The following is an 18,246-nucleotide window of genomic DNA, read 5'->3' on the forward strand; positions in this document are numbered from 1 at the left end:
AGCAACTAATATAAATTTATTTGTATATTTTTTTTTATAAAACATTTTAAATAAAAATTGCACAAAGGTACCTGTTTGTGTACAATACCAAGTTACATTTTGACAATGCTGCAGGTGTCAACTTTCAGAAAATAGAGGCGAAAAAAAAAATAAAAAAAAATCTGAAAACTTCTGGCAGTGAAAGGGCTAAACTAGGGGGAAGATGGAGGAGGACATTAAACTGTGTGGATAGCTGGTGGGGGGATATATTGTATGTGGCCATGAGGGAGGGGACCCCTTATGAAACCTTTGTATTAAAAAGGCCCTGCTAAGGAGCATACTGAAGAGGCACTATAATGGGTAATTATACTATGAGGGAGCACCAACATCCCAATAATGCCCCCAACCACAGTATAATGTTCCTTAGTGCCCCCCTACAATATAATGCCACATTATTGCCCCCTGCACAGTATAATGCCATGTTAGACAGTCCACACAGTGTAATGACATGTTATGGCATTATATTGTGCAGGGGGCACTGTTAGCTACCCAAAACAGTGTAATACCACAATAATGCCCCCTACACAGTATAATGCCACATTAGTCACACCTGGCTCAATCCTTATTTTAGTTTAAACCTGGGGAGCGTCTTATAGTCAGACGTGTCTTTGGTCAAAAAATTACCAAAATTACTAGACATAGACCCCGTTAAAGAGAAATTTACTAAAAGTAGTTGAGTACCCCTACTCTATTGAACTTGGCAGAACCCACTTTGTGGAACCACAGCCTTTTCTTTTTTTTTTTTTTTTTTTTTTTCTTCTTCTGTAATAGATTTTGCTGCATTTTTTAGCCAATGCCTGCAGTAAAAGTATAAGCCAGGAGCAGAAAATAGAAGTATAAGGAGCCGTTCACACAGAGTAACGCGCCGCGCATTCAGGCACGAATACACGTGTCAGTGCGCGGCGGTTCAAAACAGATCCCATTCATTTCAATGTGTGCCGGCATAAATGCGATACACATTGAAATCAATGGGTTACAAAGCCTCCCATTGATTTCAATTTCTATCACGCATATGCCGGCACACATTAAAATGAATGGGATCTGTTTTGAAGTGCCGCACTCTGACACGTGTATACGTGCCTGAATGTGTGGCGCGTTACTCTGTGTGAACGGCCCCTAAGACTGAATTCAGACAGGGTTTTTTGGACCAGATTTTGAGGCGGAAGTCGCCTCAGAATCCAGCTCAAAAAAACTCCTCCCACTGACTTCAATGGGAGCACTTCACTTCCTTTTACCACAAGCAGTTTCTTCCCGCTTATGGAAAAAAGAAACTAGCTGCCCTTTCTTGCAGCGGATTCCGTGTCTGAATCAGCCATGGGTATCCGTGGCACGACACACCCTTCCGACTAGGCCCGTTAATTTGGACCTAATCCGGAGCGGAATGCCATGACAGTCGTGACTAGCCGCGGAGGCGGTTTTTGGACCGGATTCTGAGGCAGATTGAGCGGATGTGAATTCAGCCTAAGAAGTTTCCTAGATATTTCCCATTCCTTTTGTAGCCATTCTTGGACTTTGGGGAAAGGGGCGGGGGTAGGAGGGGGAAAGGAAACAGCAAAATCTGCAAAAAAAAAAAAAAAAAGTGCTCCCACAACATTGACTTCAGCCTAAAATCACTCCGCCCCACTTTGACTCCTTTCATCATGCAGTCCCATGTAAAAGTATCTCTCTTCTTTCCACTGCCCTTCCATCACAGTCCCATGTAGGAATACCACTCACTACTCTCCCCTTTTTAATCATGCAGTCCCACACTTTAATAGCACTCTCTATTCACCAGCTTCATGGGCTCTGCTTCCATTACCTCCATAGAACTGTAATATGATAGCCCACCCCTCCTCAGAGAAGCTCCACCCCTTCCTGTGACATTGTACCTACCAGCAGCGGCTCCATTCTTGATATGACCCTTCAAATGCTGGCAGTTTCCCCATAGATATAATAGTAACAGAAAGTCAGTGGAAGAAAAGAGCTACAGGAAGAACCGCGATGTGTTGCCGCCACGGTTTTTCCCACAGCGCTTTTTGGCTGAAGGACATCCCATGGGGCCTTAGCCAAAAAAAGGTTTTCTTTTGTTCCATCTATCTTTTCTCTTGCAAGCCTAAGCAATCAGCACGCAATAATTTTGCTCAAAGCAAACAGTCTGGATTTTGACATAGAAACCACAAAAGGGATTGCCCGCTTTAGTGTAGTCATCTCACTTATCCTTTTGGCTAGATAAATGCGAGGTTATGCAGATGCTGCATGGACCTCCTTTATGGGATGTTTCTGCCACACTACAAATTCTACAAATGCAACTGCTCCCAAAAAATAAGTTGAATCCTAATAACAAAAACAAACAAACCAAAACTCAAAACAGTTGACTCCTGTACACCCTTTATTGTCATGGTAGTAATATAAGGCACTATGTATGGATCTGCAAGTAACACAAAAAAGGATGAATATAATAAAGTAAACTGTCCAGTTAGGACCGAAATGTTTAGCTTGCGTGTTTTTTGTTTATGGGGTCATCGGATTTATTTGACATCACTGATGGAAGACATTTTTGGGCCATATAATCATGTAGTCCATGAAGAAAGATAAAGCTGAAGTGTCACATAATTTTGATTCATCACTGATTAATTTGTGTGCATTTCAGGCCTAGTTTCCACCACAGATCAAAGCCGGGTTTTTTGCACCCTAGCAGTTAACAGGTAGACATTGCTCATGTGTTACCATCTGTTCACACACCTCTTTAATGAGGTTAGACATACCGCAGCTTCTGCAGAAGGAGAAGCTTTAAGACAGAAAGATGAATGCAGCAAGTTTTTTTTTTTCTAGCATGAGCACCACACAGGGAGGGACAAGCATCAGCAGAGGAATTGGAGAGTCTACTCAGTCCTCAGTGTTATAATGCAGTGCCCTACTCTTGTGCACAGGATTTGGGGTCTGTAGACAACACACTCCTGGGATGGCTGGGAATCAGTGAACTGAAATGAATGAAGAAGACAAAGACAAAATGAATTGTAATATGCATCAAAAAATAAAGAAAAGACACCACAGGACAGCTGCACATGTAAGAAGGAAACAAAGTACAGAAAGCTGACAAAGATGGATAGATGACATTTTCCGTATTCAGTAACATCTATAAATCATTATTTTACAAGAGATTTTATTTAGAAATTATAGTACAAGATGTCGGCCAGGGAAGACATAAGCAGTGACAGCAACAGTACATTTCCACATCAGAACCAATCTTAAACATTCATCTTGATCCCCATTAACAGTATATAAATAACTGTACTATTATGTAAACCCTATTCTATTTCCATAGGATTATCACAGAAATATAACAAGGTCTTTACTGCGTGCTTTGGAGAAAGCTGCCAAGATGCTTGCAAACACAACATCTGGAGACTGTGCAGCATCCACCGACGTGTGAATTCCGTGTTTTTGATAGTAGTCTACCAATGGTGAAGTCATCGTGTGATAGGCCTCCAGTCGGGATTTAAGAGTAGCCTCATTGTCATCAGAGCGTCTTATCAATGGCTCACCAGTCACCTGTTAAGTAGATGGGAAATCAGCAACATATAATTCTAATACGTAAATAAAGATTTATATTGGAACAAGCAAGAAAGCCAAGGAAACTATAATAAACATGATGTCCATTTGTGGGCTTAATTTCTGATTCTGCCTCAAAAATCCACCTGCAATAAAAACTCTGTGTGAACTTACCCTTAGTGTGCATTAACCAATATAGTACATATATTTTCTTTGCTTATCGTATGTTGACATCTTGGGGACATGCGAAGAATATTTGTGTATATGGTTTAGATTAATATTTCCAGGACAACATTATCAATGAACCTTGCATTCCAGTTTAATTTAGAAGGGTTGTGCAGAACTTGAAAACATGGCTGCTTTCTTGTTCTCTGGAAGTGACTACACATCTCTTGGTCTCATGGCAACACCATATCTGCATACCATTAAAATGAAAGACTGAGCTGCCGAGTGGATATACAACCAACTGACGATGTCACTTTCTGAGAAGAAAGCAGCCATGTTTTCAAAGTCCTGCACAAGCCCTTTAACACAAGAAATCAAATTTTCCCCAAAATTTCTGGAGCTTGCCAAGTGCCTCTTGTAGGCCGTGTCCCCACGTGGTTTATACACTGCGGTATGACTACAGTGGAATTGCTGCAAAAAAACGTGATACTTTACAGTTCCTGTAAAGATGATGTGATTTCAGTGAATCCCATCCTCACATTACAAAAACGTACGTGCGGCAGAAATGCTGCAATTTCCAAAACAGCTGCGTTTTTTGGAAATCGCTGCATGTCAATTATACGTATGGAAATATTGGCAGTTTCCCTATAGGTATAATTGAAGCACTGCGTTTCCTCCATGGTTCTTCCTTACACCGCTCTATTATCAGACATTCAAAGGTACCCTCAAACCTGATAATTAGCCCATTTAAGGGTGTATACAGACAGCACCACCAGTGTCTTCAACTAAAGTAAAATATTAATTATTTCCTGTTCCTTGCTACTGACTGTTCAGTGATGAGAAGAACCATGAAACCAGTAAAAATGGGCAAGCGATATCAATGTCTGTCATATAAAATCCCTGAGGGCAGTGCAACTGCATGTGGCTGCATGCTACACGTCTCCTGATCAGAAAACAATTGTTTATCAGCTGATTGCACCTTTTAGGGCTAGTTCACACAGTTTTTTTGCTGGCGGATTTTGACGCGGAATCTGCCTCAAAAAAAGGCTCCCTTTGACTTTAATGGGAGCTGCTCACTTTTTTTTTCCCGCTAGCAGGAAAAAGAACCGATATACCCCTTCTTCCCGCGGCTGAGAGAGCCACGACGCGAGACTGCCTCCTAATTAGGCCCATTCATTCAGGCCTAATCAGGAGCGGAATGCCAATGTTACTGCATCTGAATCCCGCGCAGAAAGTTCACACGCGGAACTCTGTTTCTGCCGTGTAAACATACCCTTATACTCAGGCAGCACATCATTCTGTGCAACAGGGCTGTGGAGCTGGAAGAAAGTTACCGACTCAGTTTTTAAAATAAAATGAGTATTTTTAAATATTAGACCATTATCAATATTATATATTCAAATGCATAGTTTGTTGTAAATTCAATCTGTAGCTTAAGCAACTAAAAGATCCTTACTACTTCTGACTAACCATGGCTGTAATTTATGAAGGAGTCGAATGTTGGAACAGAAGCCAAAGTAAAAGAAGTCAGAGGGTATGGCCTACTGGCTTCACAGCCCTGCTCTGTAAACCTCTGTATAGGGCAGAAAAATTAAAGTATCAATTGTTCCTTCCTACACATTTTCATTAACCTTAGTAGAAGGATGATGCAAAGTAATCATTAATAATATTACAACCACATTTAGCATAGACAGAACTAATGCAAGGAAAAACAGCGGGTTTAGCAACAACAACTGCATTGGAATTTTGCAAGTGACGGCTAGAAAATGAAAGCAAGCTTTTGGCTGGTTGTCATTGAAGACCGCCATTTTTCCTTACACTATTCTGTGTACACAACCTCCAAAAGTCCAATCTCATTCCAATAAACAAAGTGTGGTAAACAAATAAATTAGATCATCATTAGGCCAAAGTGTCCATTCACAGCCATACTACAATATCTTAGGCAGTCTTCTTGTCAGGATCTTCTGTGTTTGAAGAAGATCCTTTTTCTTTTGGCAAGTTTTTCTGTAATCCAGGATTTGTGTCTGGTTTTGGTTGGTTTTCCAGTAGTGCCTCTGGCTGCTCACTCCAAAGCTTGTAATTTGGATTATTTAGAAAACGTTTTGTAAGACCACAGCTAAGACATCTAATTAATGTCAATCTTTGTCCTCGACGTTTTCTTTGTCTCACACTACACGTGATACCAGAGAGTAGAAGAGCACTGCATCTCTTGCAAATAGTTCTTTTTATAGAGGGATCCTGTCTTAAAACTAAACGCTTGGCAATTGTCTTTTGTGTATGACAGTAAAATCGAGAAAGGCGCCTGAATAGTGTCGTGAAGTTATCGCTGGCGGAGGTTGAGGGCTCAGCTTCATGTTGAGGACGAACCATTTTCGGGTGATTCACATCGCTAGCATTATTCTATAGATTATTCTGCTTTAGGAGACTTTGTGTAAAGATTGTACTTTAGTTTTTCAGCATGGCGTATGTTAAATAACTCTAGTTACAGGTAGTAAGCCAAACCTACGAAGACTGGTGTATTGTATACTTGTCTGATTGGCACAGTGGGGCGAGAATCTTGTGAAGAAGCTGCGATCTCTTCACAGGTTTGTCAGCACCAGGTATGTGAAGTTGGTAAGGTTAGATAAGCCGTGCGCCTTGTTGTTATAGAAGATGGCGAATCAAATTAAAGACAAAGAAGCGTTACAAAGACTCAACTTTCTGTACCAGGCTGCTCATTGTGTGTTGGCCACAAACCCTGAGAACGTGGAACTTTCTCGATTTTACTGTCATACACAAAAGACAATTGCCAAGCGTTTAGTTTTAAGACAGGATCCCTCTATAAAAAGAACTATTTGCAAGAGATGCAGTGCTCTTCTACTCTCTGGTATCACGTGTAGTGTGAGACAAAGAAAACGTCGAGGACAAAGATTGACATTAATTAGATGTCTTAGCTGTGGTCTTACAAAACGTTTTCTAAATAATCCAAATTACAAGCTTTGGAGTGAGCAGCCAGAGGCACTACTGGAAAACCAACCAAAACCAGACACAAATCCTGGATTACAGAAAAACTTGCCAAAAGAAAAAGGATCTTCTTCAAACACAGAAGATCCTGACAAGAAGACTGCCTAAGATATTGTAGTATGGCTGTGAATGGACACTTTGGCCTAATGATGATCTAATTTATTTGTTTACCACACTTTGTTTATTGGAATGAGATTGGACTTTGGAGGTTGTGTACACAGAATAGTGTAAGGAAAAATGGCGGTTTTCAATGACAACCAGCCAAAAGCTTGCTTTCATTTTCTAGCCGTCACTTGCAAAATTCCAATGCAGTTGTTGTTGCTAAACCCGCTGTTTTTCCTTGCATTAGTTCTGTCTATGCTAAATAAGGATGATGCAAACAATCACATTGCAGCACGACACTAAGGCGGCGTAAAATGGCTTTACAATTCTATTTCCATAGGCCAGTGATATCTGTAAAACTCTGTGAACTTTCTGTTTAAGGTGCTGTGGGAAGAACCGCGATGCGTTCCTGCTACGGTTTTTCCTGCAGCACTTTATAGGTGCAGGTCGTCCTGTGGGGCCCTAGTCTAAAGGAGTTTTCCCATCACAGTGTTTCTACAGTGTGGCTGCAGTCTTGTCTCTAACTTCCTGTATTTCTCCTCTCTCCCCCTCCCTCTTGCTATATGGCCAGAGAAGTATCACAACACTTATACAAGTCAGATAATATGCAAATGCTTGTGCAGAATGGACTCAGTATTATCTGCATGTTTACTTAGAGAAATAACAGACCAAGCTTTATTAGCTGAACAATTGTCCTGCCAGCAAGAGCAGTGAGTAAGTGACGTCACTTGTCCTATAGGTCTGTGGTTATAGTAACGCTTTGTAAAACAATGGAAGGAATAAGGCCGCCTAGCAGGAGTACAAAGCAGAATTTCTAATGCAATATATTTAGGAAAAGGCTTCAATTTAAGTTACCAGTATAGATAGGATCCTTGAGATGGGACAACCCCTTTAAAGTGTGAAAGCAGTTATTCTTCAACTTAATAATCCACAGGAAATGCTTACTCGCTTGGTCACTACTTAATCTAAAACAGCATGATATGGCTATACTACATACTCACATCATCTTTCATGTGCTCTTTAGGAGGATTAAATTCCTCATGGTATGATCGGCCACTTGAAGGGTGGATCAACCTGCATCAAAAAGAATTAAATTAAGCTTCTCAAGGAGAGCAATATGTATGAAGCAGCAATAAATTATAAGGAATTAATCTTATGGGAATAATTATATAATGATTAGAATACACAAGTGTGTAAAAGTTTAGTTTTTCTAAATAGCCTGCCTATTCTGCTTCTGAATAGCAGCACGGACTAATTGGAGCATTTATCGGCATCTGCATATATCTATTTACAAGGAGACAAAGAGTGTTTACCTCCCACAGATTCTGCGCACAAGCAAAGAGTCATCCACACGAAATTCAATAACGGAGTCCAACTTTTCTTGACGTTTTTCCAGAAGTTCATCAAGCTTTGCAAATATTAAGATAGAAAGCGTAGTTAAAACTTTAGATGACAGCAGCATAGAAAGACTTGTGCCCAGATATGTAAAAACTACATTTTTATCATTTCACAGTAAACTGTGAAGCACACTTTTAAAACCTCTGAACTTTAAGCAAAAGGGAAGGTTACAATGTACATTATTTATGCTTGCAGACCATTATTCACATATCCACATACATATGCATCAGTAGAAACCACTGACAACACATGGATATACCGTATACACTTAAGTATAAGCAAAAACTGTGCTGAAAAAGTCTGCTTCGGCTTATACTCGGGTCATTACAGTAATTCAGCAATATCATAGTTACAGACCCAGCATCCGGACCCGGCATCCAGACACCAGGGCGGGTGCCCGGCCGCAGCATCACCACGCTCATAGCACTGCTCTATGACACACGGGGTGAGGTGGCCACGTAACCTCAAGCCCGCACCCGGCGTATGTCTGTATTCCGGCCCTGCTAGCAGAAGTACCGCGAGTACTGCAGTTTGAAATGAACATCATCGCTACGCTCGTGCCAGGAGCATGGCGATGCTGCGGGCCCGGCACCCGCCCCAGTGTATGTATGCCAGGTCTGGATGCCAGGTCTGTAGCTATAATGGCGCGGCTCTGCTCCAGGGCGGTCGCAATGGCAACTGGCACCTCCACTGTTACGGCAGTAATGTCGGAGCTCATGAGCAGGCGCCGCCATGCCCCTGGAGAGAGGCGGGAGCAGGCGCGACCGCTCTCTCTAGTACGGCGCTGAGTGAGATCCCCTGCCGCCGGCAGGAGCGCTGAGGCCGGACCTGAAGGAAGACCTCTGGCTGGACGAGGTTCTCATTCAGGTCCACCCCTCAGCACTCCTGCCGGGGATTCCCCTCAACGCTTCTGTAAAGGCTCCCCGGTCTGCAGTGCTTTTCTTTTACAAGCTGCTCTATGCAGCCTGCAAAAGAAATGATGATCTTTTAGACCCCTAGGGGGTCTAATAAATGCAAAAAAAAAATTTAACGTAAAAAATGAAGTATTAAAAATTCAAATCCTCCCCCTTTCCCTAAAACACATATAATTAATATCTAATACTGTGCAATACATACACGTTATATATCCCTGTGTCCGAAAACGCCCGCTCTACAAATCTATAAAAATATTTTTCCTGTACGGTAAACGCCGTAGCAGGAAAAAAAAAAGTTGTCTAACTGCCCCTTCCCTGAGACTTCCCCCTGAATATAAGGTATCTGCAGTGCTCCTATTCCGTCAGGAAGGGGTTAATAGTAGCACTGCAGATACCCTATATTCAGACAGGCTGATTTCCAAGTGGGGAAAAAACCCCAGTCCTCAAGCTCAGGGAAGGGGCAGACAGACAACCAAAACACCCCCTCCCCTTCCCCAGCACCTACTGCACCCAAAAACTCTGACCATTTTAATTTTTGAAATTAGGGGCCTTGGCTTATATTCGGGTCAGCTTATACTCGAGTATATACGGTATTAACTTTTCTGGACACGTTGTGACAGTTGTTCACTGTTTTTTGGGTGTGAAAATGTGGCGCATGGCTATATCTTGTGCTAAAGATGTGCTGCATTGTTACTCCTCCCGGAAAGCAAGGTAGGAAGAGACAGCTCAGTTTGACAAATTTACCATAACCCATTCCAGAGAGCTTGATTTATACCTGAAATCTATTCCAGTTCCTGACTAGCATAGGTTTTATTCTAGCACACTAGAGTACTCCTTAATTATTAAGCGACAATAGTTAAAACCAGAAGGGGAAAATATTAAGGTTGGTATAAATAGCACCAGTCTAAATAAATTCCCCCCAAGTAAAAGCTGCAGATTATTTGCCAGTCTGCAGCATTTTGTGCATGACCTTGACACATACAGTCTAACACAAATGCTGCAGAAGTCAAACAGATTAAATTTCATGTCTGTAAGTTCCGTCTTTGGCTGGTGTGAAGGGGCAGAGACGAGCTCGAGTGTATCCAAATGGGTCAGGAGAGAGAGAGCTGTTGATTAAGAGCTAAAAAAGGACCTTTCACCCCTCCAAAACCCACAACATGAACTTACTCTATTAGAAAATTGGGTACCAAACCTAACTGCACAGCAAACTTTGTGCTCAAATTTTTCATCTCGTTTCAGTATCCAATTGGTTAAGCCTAATCTGATGCTGGGAGAAGATTCACAATAATGACAGAAAGTTACAGAAAGGGTGTAGCAATAGCCCTCCCCCCTAATCACAATAGGCTCCTGATATTAGTTCAGAATCAATTTCTATACAATGCGACCACTGTAAGCTGATAGCTGGTCAGTAGCTGGTCACTACTAAGGTAGGTGAGATGAGAAAACTCCAGGAATGTTTGTTCTCAGCAGATAACTATTGTCTGCTGAGGGTTATTTCAGAGCTCCAGTTACTGGACTGGATTTTTGGGAATGACGGGTAGGATTGGTAGTGGGACCTGTCATTCCACCCCCCTCAAGTCCACACTTTGGGGATGTTCTGGCAGCGACTCAGCTGCAGAGAGTCTCCTCGTCAAGGAAGCTTAAGAAGTTGCTCCAGCAGCAACACTTTGGCAGAGCTTGGCTGGAGAGCTGATAGAGAGGTCATATTTTTGGAGCGGTGTCCTGAGTGATTCTACTGGCTTTGGATTTCTGTTGCTCTAGGTGAGGTAACCTATTCTATGTTTAGTTAGAGCCTAGCCGGGCAGGGATTTATTTTTGTATTGTTTCCTTTTGTTGCTGCACTACCTTTTTGAGTGAAAATAAAATTCTACCTTTGTTTTGGACTACAAGAAACTGGACTTTTGTGTCTATGCCACCCCACCTAGCAATCCCAGACCCTGACACCATCTATATAATTCTTTACCATCTCTGCTTGCTTGACAGTGCGAGGAAATCCATCTAGTAGAAATCCTTTTTTACATGGTGGTGTATCAAGATTCTTTTCAATCAGCTCCACCACCATTTCATCACTGACCTAAAAACAGAAAATAGTTTTTTTTAATTGTCCTATGAATACAGGAGTTACCCCACACATTACATTTGTATACAGGTATCTGATCAAGATATACTCACCAGTTTCCCGGCATCCATTGTGGCCTTCAAACGTTTGCCCAATTCCGACCCTGAAGCCACCATGGCTCTCAACATATCTCCTGTAGCAAGGTGACACACACAGTATTTTTCTGCCAGTTTTGGAGCCTGGTAACATAAAAACAACATTCTTATAAAACACATTACTAGTCAATATTGTGAGTAAGACCTGGGCTAGATGACTATTCTAACTTAATATACGATACGTTTTACATCAGTATTCTGGCCCAGGCAATTTCTGCCAAAAATTGCCACTATATCAGTTTTCCAATCCACTTGTCACTTTTGATAAAAAGTGGATGGAATAGAGCACAGCTCAGCCTAAAAGATTTACTATGACATCTGTGCTAGTTCCTGGATAGTGTAGATATCGATTTCAGAATGTGGGACTTTTTTTTTTTTTTTTTGTAGATTGTGAGCCCCACAGAGAGCTCACAATGTACATTTTTTTTCCCCTATCAGTATGTCTTTGGAATATGGGATGGAAATCCATGCAAACACGGGGAGAACATACAAACTCCTTGCAGATGGTTTTTTTGCCCTTGGCGGGATTTGAACACCAGGGCTCCAGCGCTGCAGTGCTAACCACTGAGCCACCGTGTGGCCCCGTGGACATTTTATTACTTTTACACTTATTAATGCCACATTTATTAAAAGTCTGGAGCTTCTTAATTCTCATGCATCTGCTGCCAGCCCTCACAATATTCAAGGGATCCTATCATTAAAATCGAATTTTTTTGTCCCTAACACGTAGGAATAGCCTTAAAAAAAGCCTATTCTTCTCCTTCCTTTAGATGTCTTCTCCGTGCCACCGTTCTGTAGGAATCCCGGCTTTCACCAGTATGCAAATGTTGTGGCTGGCAGGTATGCGTAGTCTGCTTTGCCCAAGGCCTAGAAGTCTGAAGCCTCTGCCGGAAGAAGACACGTGAAGAGGCCGTTCCTGAAGAAGATGGAGGTGGCGCTCGAGAGTTCTCTCGCAGCAATGAGGATGCCCCCATTGCTGCGAGAGAATTCATTTGCATACCAGCGAAAACCGGGATTTCTACGGAACGGTGGCGCAGAGAAGACATCTAAAGGTAGGAGACGAACAGCCTTTCTTAAGGCTATTCTTACGTGTTAGGGACAAAAAATTTTTGATTGTAATGATAGGATCCCTTTAAAGCCAACGTGCTGGCCTAAATCTCCTCTATTATCCATTTTTGATGAAAATGTTACATAGAATATAGGAATTCTGAGAGCCAACTGTTCCAGGTGTCAACATTACTGTTTAATGTATAAAGGCCGCACTTTAGTGCAACAAAAAAAAAAAAAAATTAAAAATAATTTGTGCTCCAGTGAAAGATTTATGAAAATGACAAAGGCTTTCTTTACACTGCACGTTCATTTGTTGTACATGACCTCTCATGCGGCAGTTGTTTGTAGTAACAGATTTTCAATACTTATTGACTTTCCTCCATTTATAGATCTGTGCTATGTATTAAACTGAGAAGGCAAATAAGAAGTCAGAGTGAATGTCATGTGGTGTAAAGGTCAAATATCTGGACTAGAGTTACTAGAAGCACAGCTTACTTGTACCTCTGCCCTCAAACCTTACACATCATATCACAAGATTTAGCAGTTCAGTTTACTGATTTATACCAAGTAAGGGAAAGGTGAAGAGGGAAAGTGTCTCAAACCATTCAGGGGACAATCGTCATTCATGATGTTAAGGATGCTGCCCTCTATAGGGTGGCATACAGAGTGCACTGTTCTCCTAATTACATCCTGGAGAATAGATTTGCATATTTTTTACTCAAACCATTCAGTCAGATAGCAGCTCTAGTACTGCCATGAACCTTTGAAAACTGAAAGTTGTAACCTGATTGGCTACTATGGACAACTCCATACTAATTTCGTAAGGGAATATTCACATGTACAACTTTTTTTGCGCATGTAGAACAACTGCATCCAGTTTTGAAGCAATTATTAGTAGAAAGGTAAAACATGTTAACCTGTAAATATAAAGAAGACTTTTCCCCACCTCTTTATATAATTTAAATAGGCTCTGCTCCACTGATTCTTGAACAGTTGGAATTTTCTCCAGTCCCTACCATACCTGAGCAATAAGTGCAGTTAGTTTTGGTGCCTGATATGCTATTAAGACTCTGTACTGTCAGGAGGGCGGTGTCAGGCAGGAGCAGACAAGGGGGTGCGATTCTGAGCTCTGACACTGGCTGTCTCTGATTGGAGCTCTGAATCACACCAACTGCCCGATACTGCCCTTTGACATATGAGAGCTAAAAGGGGTTGGCCACTGTCAGACCAATATATTAGAGAAAAATGCTATTGCTTGTGCAATAAGAAGTTGTACAATTTCCATATCGATTCATCAGTTTTCTCGATCTCTGCTTACGGTCACTCACTTTACTTACTCTCAGTGGATAAGTCAGTCCATGGTCATGTGATGGACATACAGCTGCACAGCTCGCGATAGTTTCTCACAGTAATCCAATATCTGCCTTGTAACAAGCTGTGCACCTGTGTTACAATATTGGTATATTGTATCACTTTTTATTATACAAACAATAACATTTATCTCAATATTGATGTGAAAGTGGCCAACCCCTTTAAATAGCTCATCAGGCACCAAAACTTACCTAGGCCTGTGGCTCTGGAAAGGTGGAGCCTAGAAAGAAAATTCCAACTGTACCGAGTGGAGCGGCGCCTATTAACAGATACTAAGAGCTTGAATTGGTAGGAAAGGTTTTCTTTAAGACATTGCAAGCTATTTTGATGCAGTGTTTTTCCAATACAGTTTCAACTAAACCATATGAACATAACCCAAATCTCCCCCAACTATTTGATTACCCCTCTAAAGCTTTTTCGTAACAACATTAACTAAACACACTAGAGAATCACATGATTGGAGAAATTTTAAATCGATATTCTGATCATTTTAAGTCATCTTACACCAAATTCATGCTAGCGTTGCCTCTCCCAGTTATTCGGTAACACAGTCTGACAGACCCCATTGATTATAATTAGATCTGTCAGGTATCTGCAGTGAGGAAAAAGTTCTCTATGCAAAAGTTCTTCATCTGCCAAATTTCAGATGGACACTGCAATGGAATCTCCAATGGAAACACCAACACAAATGTGAACCCAACCTTACCTTACTGGTAACTACTAGATCATTTGACTTGTCTCAGTACAAATTGAACTGTTCGTCATGCTTGCCACTCCATTCCTCTCCTGATGCCATTATTGTGTCCCAGCACTCCACTGATGCCACATATCACTTGCCACATGGCTTCAGTGGTCACATACTGTAGAATGGACATGTTATCACTGCAAAGGAACTAACCTACCACCCACACGTGGCTGCTGAGGCCTGTAGTTGTCTGCAGAGGAATGCCACAAAAGGGGTCCTGCAGTTGGGACGACAGGGCCTAGGACTCTATTGTGCCATTGCTGTTATTCCTTCTGCTAATTGGCACTATTCTCCTTGTCCTATCAGTTCCAAACCTATGTAGGAACACCCACAACTGACGGGTGAGAATAGTAGCACCCAGTTGTCCACGAACACAAATGCAATATCAGAAGACCAACAGAAGTCACGTTGTGACAGGTGACCTCCCTCTGGGAGCAGACAGCTTTATAGATAGGAGATGCCATCAACTGCAAGGGGGTGTTCACACGTAGGGATTGATGCTGGATTTGTCAAGCAGAAAGTTTCTGCTTTAGCAATATGAAGTAGAATTTTTCTGCTTGACAGACTGATGCAGATTATGACGCTGAATTTGAGGAAGAGTGCCACTAGATTTTGACTTTATTGGTAGGTATATTTTCTGCCTCCCATTCATTTAAATGGGAGTTCTCAGGTGGAATCTAGCGGGTTGCTTATTTTTTCTGCTACCTGAACAAAATCAGCTTGCAGGAAAAAAATAAAAACCCAGCTACAGCCTCCCATTGAAATGAATGGGAGGCAGATTCCACCTCAAATTCTTAGGTCTGGTTCACATCTGCGCTCGATATTACATTAGGGGAGTCCGCTTGGGGACCCCCGAAACGGAATGCCGAATGCATTAAAAAGCGGTCAGCTATGAAAACACATGGACCCCACAGACTTTAATGGGGTCCGTGAGTATTCCGCACAAATCATGCAGAGACAAAAGTACTGCAAGCACCACCTTTCTCTCCATATGATTCGTGCGGACACTGTGTGGAAAACACACAGCCCCCATTTAGTCTACTGGGTCCGTGTGGTTTCTCTGCTAACCACTCTTTAATGCATTCGGTATTCCGTTGGGGGGGCTTCCCAAACAGAATACTCAACGCAGATGTGAACCAGGCTTAACATAAGAACACCCCTTAAAGAGTAAAGCCAATCTCTTCTTCATTGAGGACTCACAAGTCCCTGTGACCCCTTTCACTAGGACCTACTGCACATAGAAAGAATAGTACAAGGAGAGGACAGGCTGCTTTGTAACCTCCATGAACACTACAGTATATTGGGGAACTGTTATTACGCACTATCCCTTTAATATGGCCTTACAATACAGACTTGACAGCACTGAAAATTGGAAGCAGATATTCCAGAGAGTGAGGACAATGCTATACACCACTAATAGCAGCGTGGAATCACTGATAGGAGTCACTACAGCAGCAGTTACTATAGACTAGCCACACAGTACACCATCCCACCGTAAGGCGGCGCTGCTCTCAGCCTGCACGGCACTAACCACGAATAGACATGCAGACTAAAGTGAAGCGCACGGACACTGCGACGCTCAGGTCTTTCTGCAGTCCAATGACAAGTCCGCACGTCACCACACACAGCTCCGGTGCAAGATAGGTGTAGGGAGAGGACGAGGAGTGCCATGATAAAAAGTGCACACTTACACAGCTCCTTCTCCACTCCTTACCTGTGTGCCCTTGCCAGCTCCCGGCGGCCCCAACAAGATGGCTCTGATGCCATCCATTACTGAGCTCCGTTCTGTTCCTTCCCTGGGAGCCATGTTTCACGTAAAAGACCCTGCTTCAACCCTTTAGCCTACTAACCACACTCCCAGCACACCACACCCACTCTGAAACCTGATTGGCTGTCCCAAGGAGGCTGTTCTCATCATCATTGTGTCTATTGGCTTACACGTCTGCCCATCGTAAACCATATTTAGCCAATAAGGCGGCCATTGGATGATATTCAGGTAATGGGCGGTGCGGAGAAGGCGGGAAGCGGAAGGTCATGAAGCTGTCCTGGTGGTTGCAGAACACGTGGCTACAGATGGGCGTGGTCTAGTGATTGCTAATCTTCCTCTTCTATTGGACTTTCTGGTTGCTCTATGACCTTATATGTGTCATGAAATAGAATAATGTACAGATGGGAATGACGTCACGAATTGTATTACAACACCCGCCCATATATATATATATATATATATATATATATATATATATATATATATATGGAAAGTATACAGAGATATCAACCTTGGAGAATCCTCAAATGTACAGAACCATGGAATCATTGATATATATATATATATATATATATATATATATATATATATATATATATATATACACATACATACTGTGTGTGTATATATATATATATATATATATATATATATATATATATATATGTGTTATATGTGTAAAACAAATGACTAAACTTTAAATGACGTTTTAAGGGAAACCTCCATATTTTGTTAGGAATTTTTATTGGGTGTGATCAGGATTTTGAGCCTGCAATCACACCTAATGAGCTGCTCTACATTAATGGGAGGTTTTGTTTTTTTTCCTTACTAAACATCAGTATTGTACCATTTACTATGAACACTGGGTAAGGGGAAATACTCCCACTGAGAATAATTGAGGTGGCAGAGTGCCCGCCTTCCATACATCTTCATTAGGTGTGGTCCTAGCTTCAAATACCAGATCACAACAACAAAAAATGCATAAAATAAATCTTTAAACAGATGGGGGACCCACCAGAATTCTCCTTATAAATATTCACTACACTGAGGTGACATCTGGACTCCTGGAAAAGCTGGGTGAGTTGACATGTCTAGGTATGGAGACAATCAAACTAGTGACTTCCTTATTGTGGTGGAGGTATCCATGGTGCTGGAGAACCCAGGGCACTGACCCCGTATGAGTCAAATTTTGTCTCAACAAAGGTACCGCACGCTCCTCTCACATGGTGCTCAGTGGAAGGGTTTTCCAACCTGTATAGTCATGTAGTAAAAAACTACAGCACACACTTTCTTTTAGGTGCTTAAATCACAAAGGATTTCTTTAGAATAAACTTTTATACATATTGGGGAGTAAAGATAGAATATCACATATTAATCAATCCATCCACTATAGTCATAAAAACACTCCATATAAAAGATCAGCATGATAACCATGGGCGTAACTGGCAAAGACTGGGCCCCATAGCAAACTATTAACTTGAGCCCCCCCTCCCCCTCCTCAAGATATAGTGCACCCTTTCCTGGCCCCCACACAATATAACACACCATTTACTCACACTATAATGTTCCAAAGTGGCCCCTTCACACAGTATAATGTCCCATAGCAGCCCCTGCACATAATATAATGTCATATAATGGACCCTCCACACAGTATAATGTAATACAGTGGACCATCCACACAGTATAATGTTCCATAGCAACCCCTCCACACAGTATTATGTCCCATAGTGGTCCCTCCGCACAGTAATATGTGATATAGTGGCCCCTACACACATTATTATGTCTCATAAACTTCTAGGCCTCGGGCAGAGTCGACTGCGCATGCCCAGGGTCCACAAGAAAAATGTAACGGGTCATTTTCTTGTGGCCTGTGGGCATGCGCAGTCAGCTCTGCCCGAGACCCGAGGCCTAGAAGTTTGAACCCGACTACGGAAGAAGACACGTAG

At 41.9% G+C, this 18,246-nt stretch overlaps 2 protein-coding genes across 3 annotated transcripts; one reads left to right on the forward strand and one right to left on the reverse strand.

Annotated features, from left to right (window-relative positions):
* Positions 1 to 2,389: 2,389 nt before the first annotated feature.
* On the reverse strand, positions 2,390 to 16,404 carry AK2 (adenylate kinase 2). Of its 2 annotated transcripts, XM_075264713.1 has the most exons (7): positions 16,247 to 16,404; positions 11,325 to 11,450; positions 11,116 to 11,226; positions 8,154 to 8,248; positions 7,842 to 7,914; positions 3,375 to 3,570; positions 2,390 to 2,999 (listed from the first exon to the last, which is right to left on the reverse strand). In XM_075264713.1, the coding sequence occupies exons 1-7, from the start codon at positions 16,337 to 16,339 to the stop codon at positions 2,992 to 2,994; spliced, it is 702 nt and encodes a 233-aa protein (XP_075120814.1). In that variant the 5' UTR covers positions 16,340 to 16,404; the 3' UTR covers positions 2,390 to 2,991. The 2 variants fall into 2 exon arrangements, with proteins under 2 accessions (XP_075120814.1, XP_075120813.1); XM_075264712.1 differs by lacking the exon at positions 2,390 to 2,999 and having other exon boundaries at positions 3,165 to 3,570.
* LOC142195162 (ribonuclease P protein subunit p21-like) lies at positions 6,341 to 7,021 on the forward strand. The gene has a single exon (XM_075264725.1). It carries the CDS (start codon positions 6,388 to 6,390, stop codon positions 6,844 to 6,846), a length of 459 nt encoding a protein of 152 aa, XP_075120826.1. The 5' UTR covers positions 6,341 to 6,387; the 3' UTR covers positions 6,847 to 7,021.
* Positions 16,405 to 18,246: the final 1,842 nt, after the last annotated feature.

The sequence above is a fragment of the Leptodactylus fuscus genome, chromosome 2, assembly GCF_031893055.1.
Source record: "Leptodactylus fuscus isolate aLepFus1 chromosome 2, aLepFus1.hap2, whole genome shotgun sequence".
Taxonomy (NCBI): Eukaryota; Metazoa; Chordata; class Amphibia; order Anura; family Leptodactylidae; genus Leptodactylus; species Leptodactylus fuscus.

Bases quoted from the DNA above. Each gene is read 5' to 3' on its own strand.
- AK2 (XM_075264712.1), bottom strand. From the start codon at position 16,339: ATGGCTCCCAGGGAAGGAACAGAACGGAGCTCAGTAATGGATGGCATC. The intron at 11,451-16,246 runs GTAAGGAGTGGA...TTATGTTACCAG, and splicing joins GAGCTGGCAAGGGCACACAG to GCTCCAAAACTGGCAGAAAA. The intron at 3,571-7,841 runs GTGAGTATGTAG...TCTACTTAACAG, and splicing joins AAGAGCACATGAAAGATGAT to GTGACTGGTGAGCCATTGAT.
- LOC142195162 (XM_075264725.1), top strand. From the start codon at position 6,388: ATGGCGAATCAAATTAAAGACAAAGAAGCGTTACAAAGACTCAACTTT.